Below are 13,062 nucleotides of genomic sequence, written 5' to 3'. Positions count from 1 at the left end.
TGTTGTATTTCACCTTTAAATTTGTTTAAATGTTCAATAATTTAAGACCTTAAACAAGCCATCCATAAAGAAAACCGCGAGTTTAAGATCCAAGCGATGCATTAAACCCTGATATTGGTAGAGAAATCTCACCAAGGACTTGAAGTTGAATCAATTTGGCCAGAAGTGCCTTCGGCTAGCAAAAAATCCCCTCACAATCATCATCATCTGAGATCTAAAGCCTATTTAAACACCTCTTTTGTGCTGAGTTAAAACAACATTTTCAACGTCAAGAGGGGGGAGGTATTAGAGTGGCCAAGTCCCGCTCCTTCAGAAATCTTCCGAAGGGTTTTGGATCGCGGCACTTCATGTCCTCCGGGTAGGAGCTTCACGCCCCTACCAGATGTCCGCCCGAGTGACTGCAGTGTGGGCCCGGTCTCTCCTAGCCCTCTCCCTCGCAACATCTAATACCGTGAGCGTTAACCATTGCCCCCCGGTGCAGTGACGTCCGTGTCATGAAGTTGACAAGCTTTTAGCGTGTCTTGTTACGGATAAAAAGTGAAACCGTAGTCGCAGTGCGTTTCTACACATACCGATGGGATTATTTCCTTTTGAGAAACAAATCCTTTAAAGTTCTTGAAGATTTTGTTTCAATTTGGCAGTTGTTTTTCACTTGTGACGTATGATTTAGTGTTTCGACTTGCATTGGACGCCATTTTGTTTATCCATCGTGTTGTGTACATAGAGCTATAATATAGCGTTATGGGTTTGTGTAGAATTCCTGCCTTGATGTGTAAATATTTGAGCCAAAATGACACTTTTTTAAGAGACAGCTTGGCTACATACCCGTTTTGTTCGTAAATATTTTATTTAATAAAATATTTTAGAAATTTCTTATTTCAATACGGTAATAACTCCGTGTTATGAAGTGTAGCAGCCGCTTGCAGCACGCCAACCATTTGTGACGTTAAGAAACCAGACTGTAACACCAGGCTGTTTTCTCTAGTCAGTGTAGGGTACCCAGAGGTCACCACTCGTTAAATGAATACGAAATCACGCAGCATGCAACACTCTCAACTCCCAGACAGAATTGATTTTGAAGTCTAGCATCCTGTCGTGTGCGCGTGTACCCGTGTCAATCGCTCGTGTTGCTTCAAAATAAGAACAAGAGAAAAAGTGTTACCCATCACTTCAACAACAGTTTCACTCACCTTTATATAAAAAATAAAAAAAACCAACCGAGTAAAACGTTGGCGAAGTGTGAAACTTGTAACATGCTTGAATGGGGTTATAGTCACAGCACTTTTTTTTCGCACCTCTGTTACACGGGCAGGGAATAAACCCCCCTCTCGCCAACCCTCTTTTAAAAAATTCAGCACCCTCTTTCACGGTCAGCGCTGATCGGAACAAGTAGTAGTGTGTGATGTTTTGACTCGCAGGCCCAATTCCTCCGGAAACGCTTGACTTGGTGAGCGTATACTTGTCACGGGCCGTTGCGGGGAAGTGTGGCGTAATCCCTCGCTACGAGTCAACGCGTCGGCCGCTAAGGGTTTTTGCCCTCTCGGTCTTTTTTGTCGCTCTCTCTCTCTCTCTCTCTCTCTCTCTCTCTCTCGTAGGTTTTATGAACCGTTGAGAATAACCTAGAGTCATCCCCATTAACGGGAAATTATTTCAAGTGGTTTTATTTGCCGCTTATTATAGACAGTGTCGAGTACTCGGTTTGTGGCTTGTAAACGCACACCAACCTAGGTTTACCATGATGCTACTTTAAAGGTACTGGACACTCGACATAATTGTTAGCATAAAAACTTACTTGGTAACGAGCAATGGAAAGCTTTTGGTAGTTTATAACATTGTGAGAAACTGCTCCCTTTGATGTAACATATAGTTTTTGAGAAGGTTATTTCTCACTGAATAAAAAAGGCTTCAGCTGAAGCCTTTTAGTATGCATCTTAAAGCACACAAACTAGTGCAACAAGGGTGTTTTTCTTTCATTATTTTCTTGCATCTTCGATGACCAATTGAGCAATTTTTTTTACAGGTTTGTTATTTTATCAATGTTGGGATACACCGAGTGAAAGGTGTCCATGGGCCGATTTCGCAAAGAGTTAGGACTAGTCCTAACTTAGGACTAGTCCTACGAGATATACAAATTGCATGGTTATAGTCCTGAGTTAGGACGAGTAACTAGTCGATTTCACAAAGAGTTAGCACTAGTCCTAACTTAGGACTAGTCCTAGGAGATATACAAATTGCATGGTTATAGTCCTAAGTTAGGACGAGTAACTAGTCCTAACTCGAGATAAGACTAGTCCTAACTCTTTGTGAAATCCACCCCAGTGCCTTTAAGGCACACATAAAAGAGGTTTCCAATGATACATTGTGACACAACAGAATGGAAGAGCTGTTCAAATGTTACATTGTGACACAACAGAATGGAAGAGCTGTTCAAATGTTACATTGTGACACAACAGAATGGAAGAGATGTTCAAATGTTACACTGTGACTCCACAAACATTACTAATGTGTTGCTTAACGACCCGTGACTAATGTTTTGTCTTCCTTTCTTCACAATATTTCTGCTCAGGTCATGGTGGGGTGAACCAGCTAGGCGGTGTATTCGTGAATGGGAGGCCGTTACCAGACATGGTCCGACAGCGGATAGTGGACCTAGCACACAGTGGGGTCAGACCGTGCGACATCTCACGGCAGCTTCGGGTGTCTCATGGATGCGTCAGCAAGATCCTTGGAAGGTAAATAAAACTGCACTTGCGCTTACCTATCTAAGCTTACAAACTAATTAGCAAAGCATAAATATTAACTGGTTTTGTTAATATTATACTTTAGGTAAGCAGCAATAAATGATTTGCCTAACACCGATCACCCACCCACCAACAACAACCAACCAACCAACCAACCAACCAACTAACCAACCAACCAACCAACCAACCAACCAACCAATCAACCAACCAACCAACCAACCAACCAACCAACCAACCAACCAATCAACCAACCAACCAACCAACCAACCAACCAACCAACCAACCAACCAACCAACCAACCGACCGACCGACCGGCCAGCCAGCCAACAAACCAACCAATCAACCAACCAACCAACCAACCAACAAACCAACAAACCAACAAACCACCAGTCACACTCGAGCTATAGCAACTCAACAAAATACACAAATATCCAAACATTTCACACCTCAAAAAAAAAAACCACCCCAGTAAAGACACACAAAATAATATCGGTCGGGTCATGTGGATTAAACATCAACAACATAACCTCTGACCCCGGCCAAAAAGTGACTTCGGACAAGTGTCTTACGGTCGTCACCTGACTTGGAAGAAAAGTACACCGACTTCAAACTAGGGTTCACTGTGTGACAAACGACCAGCGAAAAGAGATCTCACTGGTCGGTGCCTAATTGTATAGACTGTATGCATGTTTAATGCCTCTACAGTGCTTCACTAGACTGCATTAATCTACGGTAGAACCCGCCACTGCAAATGTTGCTGGTATCCATTTTGAATGTCCATTAAATAAATATCTTTAGGAGTCGATGGCTAAAGGGGCTCGCAGTGGATAGTATTGCTTTTCGAGCAAGGCGGTCAGGTAGATCGGCAAATCGCTATGAAATATAAATTTCTACATTCATCCCCTCCCCCCAAACAAAACAACAACCAAAAAATCGTTCAAATCGTTGTTAGTGTAAATAGTTTTCAGCCAGACTATGTTTCTCATTCGGAATCTTTTCAAAAGTAATGTGTTGGGTTAGAATAATAGTTGATAGGTTACTTGTGTTTTTTCAAATTCTTTATTCATTATTCAAAACTTGTAAATAAAATTAGCATAAATTTAAAAATATTGCCATTCTAAGCAGATTCTGCCTGTAGAACAATTTAGTTAGGGGAATAATATAATGTGGATTTTTAACTTGTTAGCATTTCCCCTCCGTCCATTTGTGTTGGAACTGGTGCCTGAAATCTGTAAACAGCGATCATAATCTTGCCCATTAATGGCACTTGCACAAAATAAATACAAACTGAAAGTCACAGTTCATTTGTTTTATTTGAGACTATAGACTAACTGTATTTTAAAGGCAAGGTCACAAAGTTGCACTTTTTGTAACTATCCACGGTAAGAATTTTATGAAACATTGTGTCAAAACTTGTTTTACGTTAATTTTAGTTTATGCATCAAGTGCGTGCCCCTTTAAATGTCGCAGAATGCATACGGCATTCTCGAGGGAGAAAAGAAACATGATTAAAACATGAATATTAATACATCGAGGTATTAAAATGGGACAAACATTTTAGACCGATTCTTCCGACTCATATACTTTCATTTTCACGACGAACAAGAAATAAATAAATAATAACAATATACAAAGAGTATGATCAAAATACGAACCCTGCAATTAACGTATTTTTAGTCCTTTGTTTGAAAACGTACATCGAACGAAATGCTGAAAAAAAATAAAATTGTATTTACTAAATACAATAGGCACTACTTTGCTAAAAATTATATTATTGTTCACATTTTAATTTTTATTCATTATTTATTCGTTTTTTAATTTTTTATTTTATTATTCTTATAATTTGTTTTATATTTCTTTATTTATTTGTTCACTATGTTTTATTATTTTTATTATTATTTGGGGTTGAGGAAGGGGACTTGTGTTTTGTACCTATTATTTGACAGAATAGAATTGAGAAAATAATCATCTCATACTAAGCAACGGTAAGTCGTCCATGAACTATTTGTATATTTACCTAAACACAGATGAACACCATTCTTGTTGTCGTGAAGGATAACATATTTTTCGAATAATATCATGAAAAATTGAATAATTTCAAAGAGACAGCGGTAGAAGAAGAAGTACCCTCACAATACCCGCATATTATCTGCAGCGTCGGTGTACAACAAGGCATAAACCCTTAATGGCTCCTGGCAACTACCAATCAAATTTCATATTTTCAGCGATAAATTTTAATGGCGGAGAGCATGTCGTTAAGCGCTTACCCGGGCTGCGACCAGCATGGCAGTTTCTTCCCCCTTCTGTATCTATACAACGGACGCATCGTACTGGTTTGATCGCGAACTGATGCTTGTCTTAAAGGCACTCGACACGTTTGGTAATTGTCAAAGATCAGTCTCCTCACTGGGTCCAAACAAATACACCAACCATATAATAACAAGACTGCGGAAATTTTGGCTCAATTGGTCACCTGTTTTTCAAGAGAATAATACAAGAAAAAAACATCCTCTTAGTACAACTTTGTAAGCTTTGAGATGCACAAAAGCTTCAGCTGAAGTATTTTATTATTTTGAGTAATTACCAATTTTGCTCAGTGCCTTTAAAATGCCGCACAATCGTGGCTGTGAAATAAATCATTTAATAGAAAAAAGATATTTATTTGTTAATTTATTTCGAACTTAAAATTTCACACATCGTGACACTAAACCCGAACGGACTGTCAGGGAAATACGAAGCGTAAACAAAAGCTGTCGCTGTTCACGTTGGATTATTATTATGTTTATTTAAAGGAAATTATGCAGTTCGTTAAACTTTATTTCGATCGAAACATAAACTATACGGAGAATATTTTGTCATGTTGGAAGAATACGATTCAATTTGTCCCGATTTGTACACCTCGCTAAATTGATGAATACTTCCACCTAAAAAAAAAAAATATATATATATATATATCAAATAATAAACCACAATATATATATATATATATATATATATATACAAATAAAAATAAATAAATAAATGAAGAATTTTGTTTTATAAATTTATATAAGCAAAATACAAAAAATATATATATTGATGAATACAAAAAATGTGAACAAAATCTTGACTCTCTGTCTTTAACTGTTTCCTCTCCTGTGATTAATCCAACAAGGTACTACGAGACGGGGTCCATCAGACCCGGAGTGATCGGCGGCAGTAAACCCAAGGTAGCCACCCCTCGAGTGGTCAACAAGATAGCGGACTACAAACGGCAGAATCCTACCATGTTCGCCTGGGAGATTCGGGATCGGCTCCTGGCCGAGGCCGTGTGCGAGAAGGACAACGTGCCTAGCGTCAGCTCAATCAACAGGTTGGTGATTCATCATTATAATAATTGATATGATGTTAATATTTCACCCTTAACTGTCCGCTGGCCAAACGCCATGTTTGAACACTCAATGACCAGTCAGAATTATGTCCAAGTAGTTGTGCTGGTTTGTTCATTGCCTTCAAAAGCTATAGCCACTGACTGCACTGGTTTTCAAACCGAGGTACCATTCAAAATGAGTGCTGAAAGAACTATTATAGGATATGTACCAGTGAAAAGCGCGGCAGACTATTGAAGTGACTTAATAAGTGTTCCCGCTTGCAAGTTGCTAAAATCGTTTTGGGCAACCCCTGTAATCATGTCTTGTCTTGCGTACAATATTGCAAATAAGGCACCCGAGGTGTTTGAACAAACATAAATATTTTAAGACAGGTTTTTTATTCATTTTATTTATTATAAGACCAATTTATGCATTAACTTGGCTTTAATAGACCTTTATCACGGTGTGGTCATCTTTGATATTACCACATCCCAACTCAATGTAACCAAACGGAGGCTAGACGAAATAATAGTCTGGTTCCATGCGCAATGAGTGTTAGCATTCATTACTGTTATTGGAAACAGGGATTATGACCAAGATGGTGACGGCGTGATAAAGGTCTATAGTTATGTGTCTAAAACAAAAAGGAGACTGCTCTGAAATACAAGATAGATTGCTCCGGAAATTTATTGTATGAATATTCGTTTCTCAACTTTGCACAACATAATTATTATGAGGTCATTATTTGTACTTTCATTAGTAATGAACGATCGGTAGTCTGTGTGTGTGTGTGTTCCATCAACTCGCCATTAATATTGCAATCATCGCTTGTCCCCCCCCCCCCCCCGTCATCCCCATCATCATCATTTCCAAATGCAATTAAGAGAGAGGTCGTTTGTTATAGACTGGGTCAAGGAAAGGCGAAACAAGAAAGAAAACGGAGACACATTTGATCCAACTCTATGAATATTCAGCTCCTTCGTAAAATGAGTCTGAAGCATAGTGTAAGGCGTAGGAGTGACTGGGTGTCTTTTGGACACCCTGTTTTAACTTTGGAAGCCCTGTTTTATTGGTCATTTTGACGTGTAATTAATATTGAAAGAGGCAATTTCTCACTTAAATATTTGAATCAGGAAAATACTTCAAGCTTGAAGGCCTTTTCATGCATCTGAAAGTTTTTTTCCTTTCACCTTTTTCTTGCAACTTCGATGACCGATATTGAGTTCCCATTTTCACAGATTGCATAATGTTGGGATACACCAAGTGATATTAATACTGGTCTTTAAAGGAAGTGGAAATTATTGGTAATTACTTAAAATAATTATTAGCATAAAACCTTACTTGGTAACGAGTAATGGGGAGAGGTTGATAATATAAAACATTGTGAGAAACGGCTCCCTCTAGAGTAAGGGAGTTTTCGAGAAAGAAGTAATTTTCATCGAATTTGATTTTGAGACCTCAGATTTAGAATTTGAGGTTTCGAAATCAAGCATCTGAAAGCACACAACCTCATGTGACAAGGGTGTTTTTTCTTTCATTATTATCTCGCAACTTCGACGACCAATTGAGCTCAAGTTTTCACAGGTTTGTTATTTTATGCATTTGTTGAGATACAGCAAGTGAGAAGACTGGTCTTTGACAATTACCAAAGGTGTCCAGTGTCTTTAACAATTACTAAATAATGTCCAGTGCCTTTGAGATTGGTTTAATTTCAGACAACAATATACCCCCTTTTCAAAATCATTTTGTTTAGAATCGTCCGAAACAAACTCGGAGACAAGAAGGCAGATGACGACATCTTGACGGGGCTGACGCAAACGGCTACGTCATCCACGAACATTCTCACTCCAGAGGGGGACAGGACGGGCTCTTCCTATTCCATCAATGGTATTTTGGGAATTCAGAAACCGGAAAAAAGACACAAACGAGAGGGATACAGTGGTGAGTATATAAAGCTTTCGCAAAAGTTTGAACCCAGTTCAACTGTTTCGAATCAATGCATTCGTTGTGAATTTGTGACGTCAAGGTACGCGTATCACATTCACATTCGCATGAATTTTAAACCAAGCTTTACCCCCACGTGCATTCGTCTTTGACCCATCGATTCCCTCCCTTAATTTCACCCTATCCTCTCCCTTCTATAAACCCACAATATGACCGCCTTTTCCTTCCTCCATTGCAATACCACCACCGGGTGAAATCCCCTTCAATCACGGCCGTTGATATCCCCGACGCCTGCCCTGTCGTGAAACAATAATTTCCGGGTACTATAACGCCATAAAACGCACTGTTCCGTTCAGCTGGGCACAGAAACCGTGATCTAAAAAGCAGTCTAAAAATCTCTCTTCTGGAACGGAAACGCGGAGGCCGCGTATAAAACTGCTATAGCAGTACCACCACATCATTCATACACAGAAAAAACCCTATATCATAATAACTACCATGTTTTTATGACCGGTGTTTATATATTTTATTCTCCGCTCCGGTGACTTTTGTGAATATTTTTTCTTTCGTTTTGAAGACGACATTGAGAACACAGATAATCAAGTCACTGTGGGACATGTCAAGATGATTTTTGGTTTTAATAATAAACCCCTCTCATAAGAAAAGGAAAAGATATAGAGTGCGAGAAAAAAAAATGCGTCTAATAATAATCCGGTTGTTCCGAGACTTCTACTACATCCATATTAGCTGTTCCTCGGAGGCGTTACGGACCACTGGAGCGTGTGTAGATTACGCAGTTAGCGGCAGTCAGCCGGTTATAGCTTCTTGGTGACACATTCTTGAGAGAGGACAGAACGAGAGAGGAAGAGGGAGAAAACATGTGTCTTGCTACAGGCTGCTGGCCATGCATGATGGGGGGAACAGGAACTGAGTTGAGGCCCTGCCGGCAAGTCAAGACAAAAATAATGAGTTGACGTTATTATACATGCAGTATTATTATTAAATCCGTCAATTGCCTTAGACTTGTCTTTAATTACAGAGCAGGATTTTCTGTGTCCCCCCCCCCCCGTGTCTTGATTGTGTTCTTAGTGATTCGTTGCCGGCAGCAACAAAACTGTGTCATGTTGACGAGTGATCAATAATCTCTGAAATTATTATCGGTTATTATTCAGCTCAGATTGTTGTTTTCATGTTATCCCCGCACACCAAAAGCGCGCGCCTCTCTGTGGAAATCCACCTTCTCTAAAACACAATTATTCTTGTAAATGAACTTGCTCAAATGAACTAAAATAAACAATAGGCCCTAATAATACTAATCTATCACTACAATAAAGGAATAAGTAAATTCAACTAAAACACAATTATTCTTGCAAATGAACTTGCTCAAATGAACAAAAATAAACAATAGGCACTAATAATACGAATCTATCACTAAAATAAAGGAATAAGCAAATGAAAAACTTGAATTACCCATGCCCCATTACAAATTTCAAATTTACCCTGATAACAGAATCATGAAAGAAGCAACCATGTCGATGATTCAACCTAGTTTATCACCATTTTCTTTTCTTTTTTTTCCTTTTTTTTTTGGGGGGGGGGTATAGAGTAAATGAAACATTTATGATATCATTTTGCTAGCTCTACCGGCTTGGCAGTGTTCACGAGTTCCGGTTCATTGATGATCCGGTCGTCCTTTTGTTCTCACTTGCTGTCGTCTGGATGTCAATCCATGTTCGGAATAACTGATGAAGTTAACTCTCCTTTACACACAATAAAACAAAACTCACAAAAACTCTCCTTAACCAATTATGACATTAATTGCGTAAAAAAAACCCTTATTACAAATAAAAACACACATTTACTTTCCTAAACCAATTATGACATTAATCGTGTACATTTACACCATAGCTTCCCCGTCCCCACATCCGCGTTGTTAATTTTTAGCCAATAAAAGTCAAGCGCTATTGTATACACACGTTAACCGGGGCGAGTTTGGCGGGTCCAACAAATTACCTTATTAATATGATACAAAAGACAATCTTTTTGTTGTCAAATTGTGTGATTATGACGAACGTTATCAATCAGAAACGAGTGTGCTGATGGAAACCATGGGGGAATATGTGATCACCATCTCCCAGGGACTTCTTTTTGTGTACATGAAAATCCGGCATGAAAAAATGAACATCAGACAGTACTTGGCAAGTGCCCACCTGGACTAAATTTTATAGAGCTGCTAAGCACAAAAAAGCAGCTAAGCACTACACAAATATATACTTACCAGAGTAAGGTTACCAGCCTAAATTACCATGTCATATTATGTACAATTTGTGACTGGTATAATGCTCATTGCAGAGATGTGTCAAACAATATTTCCTGCTTAAGCATCGCTATGAAAATGGAACCTGCATTGAGATTAATACAGCATGAATTTGTTCATGCATCTTTGTCCGAAGACTCTGCATCAAGCCGCCGAGTGTCGAAATTGTTTGTTTGTATAATCAGATTTAACAACAAAAAGCATCATTTTAGTTCGAATAATGATGGTTGTTGTATGGCAAAATTAATTACATACTAAGTTTTCTTTTTCGGTCATCGTTGCACTGCATTCACCTTTAATATCCTCGAGCGCGACTATATTTATATTAAGCACAAGATAATTCAAACACATGGAAATTGTGTTTGGAAAAGAAAACAAAGACAGAAGAAAATTTGCCACCTCGCAATCCTGTTAATGACAGTTCCATGCACACACCGAGTTAGCTATTAACTCCTTGTTAATACAACCCCGTCAAAAAGAACGAACTGAATGAGAGACAAAAAAACAACAACACAAGGAGAGGAAAAGAAGGAGATTTGCTCCTCTCCTTTTTTTTTTTTAAATGAGCACCCGGACAGACGTGTGAAAAGGCAGCGTCCCGAGGGACTCTGCCCGCCGTGGAATCGTGGCTTTTCACGGCGGAAATGCAATGCCAGTCACGATTGAATTTCAGAAACGAATTTCGCCGGCCCGAGAAAACAAACCTGGCCAGCGCGCCATTAACGCCGGCGCTGGTCTCTTGGGTGCTTTACCAAGGGGGTATGGGATGTTTTCGGTCAGAAAATCAAACAGGAATTACGGTAATTACTTCATATCCGGATAATTTATCCGATTTGGTTAGACTTTTTTTCTCCGTACAGTATACGTTTTAGTGTATTCAATTTCTTCATGATTGTATAAGGATTTGTTTCTGTTCTTCGTTTGTGTCTCAGTGTCTTTTTACCTTATATCAGTATCTATGCATTTTAAGCTTAAAACTTTACCTTTTTTTATAAATCGCGTAATAAACCACAAGGGTACAATTTTGAACAATATTATTTTGTGGTTGAACACAGACAAATTGACTAGGGCGGGGCTTGAACCTGCAACCTCCGTATATATACCAGCGCGCTACCAACTGAGTTATCTATAGCCCTATGCTGGCGTCCTCCTTAAGTTAATAAACAGTATTTGTGGTTCATTTTGGTCTTGAACCACTATTTTTTAGACTAAATATTCATTGACATGATGGGAAAATAGAGACAAGAAATACTTTGCACAATTTAACTATTTTGGGCTGGCTTTGTTCGCGCCATCACCATGTTTTGTCTGGCACCAAGAATGCTCAATATTGGTTCAAGCACGCACTACTGATTACAAATAAGGCCTCAGACAGCCTTATTGCACATTCCAACCTCGGTTTGGGCACACCCATTTAAACAGAGACTGAGACTCAGTCGCTATTTTAAAATCTTATCATATAACCACTCCACCATACATGATGTAAAATACAATCAGATCCAATCCACGCTAAGCAATTTGTTTAAAGTCTAATAACAATCAACCTTTCATGATTTATGAAAGCAAGCGTATATACTGTAATAGTCCCCAACAAGTCAACGCATCATCAGATTGATTCAGTTTTGATGAGCCCATAAGTGCTAGGAGGGTGTTCAAGGAAGAAATGCAACCGAAGTTCAGATACACCGAGGAGTAGAGGCACAGAGAGAAGTAGATTCAACCGGCGCTCAGGCTCCAAACGTCCCGGCAGCCGTATTCCTCTGAGAGCGTCTTAATGATGTAGTTAAGACCGGAGAGAGAGAGAGAGAGATGTCCCTGTAAAAAGGCTCTTTTGCCTCCGCGCAGAGCCCTCGTTCCCTCATATATACCCCCAACTTCACGCTCGACCGTGTTGGACATGGTTAATAAGGCGAGGAAGTCAGGCCATCTGTGATGCGAGTGCTTTCGAACAAGGTACTAACACTACACACTCAAAGCAGTTTTCGGAACTTCCTCCTGTATTCAGTCACCCCAAAATTGTTTCTTATTTTGTTTACTCGCTCTGCACTCCTTAACAGTTTGATGATTTCATACTCTGCGATGTATTAATGGATAAGGGGGAATCCCCTTGTGAGTTATAAAAACCATATACAACAGTCGTTTGGAATGCATTAGGGCCTCCTCCTTCTATATGTAACTGGTATATGAGGGCCTATCCACGTGTCGTGGCCCCAGTCCTGCCTCTCCGAAGAGTAGAGGGGGTGGTAGAGAGAGGGCAGATTCACATGTGGGATATGCATATGGGAACGTGTATATAGAGCTCTTTGAGCGACTGCATGCCTGGGCTCAACTTTCTGAGAGGAGAAGAAACGAGCTAATCTGGACAGCCTGCAACTTGATAAGCAATCTTATTAAAGCGCACCATCTTCATGTCTCCGCGTAGGGCATTGGGTGTACATCCGATATTCTTACCTATCAACGAGCAATGGAAAAAAGATCCACCGGCCGTTTTTTTTTATAGAGTTTTAAAGGCACTGGACACCATTGGTAGTTGTCAAAGACCAGTATTTTCACTTGGTGTATCCCAACATCATATGCATAAAATAACAAACCTGTGAAAATTTGGACTCAATTGGTCATCGAAGTTGCGAGAGAATAATGAAAGAAAAAACACCCTTGTGGCATTACTTTGTATACTTTCAAATGTATAATAAATGCTTCAGTTTGTGGA

At 39.3% G+C, this 13,062-nt stretch overlaps 1 protein-coding gene across 5 annotated transcripts in view; it reads left to right on the top strand.

The window, feature by feature from the left end:
* LOC139953169 (paired box protein Pax-5-like) overlaps positions 1-13,062 on the top strand; it is a 60,038-nt gene that overhangs the window by 27,662 nt on the left and 19,314 nt on the right. For all 5 annotated transcript variants that reach the window (XM_071952599.1, XM_071952597.1, XM_071952600.1 and 2 more), the window contains 3 exons: positions 2,567-2,732; positions 5,896-6,093; positions 7,845-8,032. In XM_071952599.1, the coding sequence (XP_071808700.1) occupies positions 2,567-2,732; positions 5,896-6,093; positions 7,845-8,032 (552 nt within the window). The remainder of the gene's footprint in view (positions 1-2,566; positions 2,733-5,895; positions 6,094-7,844; positions 8,033-13,062) is intronic.

This window comes from Asterias amurensis, chromosome 21, assembly GCF_032118995.1.
Source record: "Asterias amurensis chromosome 21, ASM3211899v1".
NCBI classification, from domain to species: domain Eukaryota; kingdom Metazoa; phylum Echinodermata; class Asteroidea; order Forcipulatida; family Asteriidae; genus Asterias; species Asterias amurensis.
This window is presented reverse-complemented; position numbering and strand designations above follow the sequence as displayed.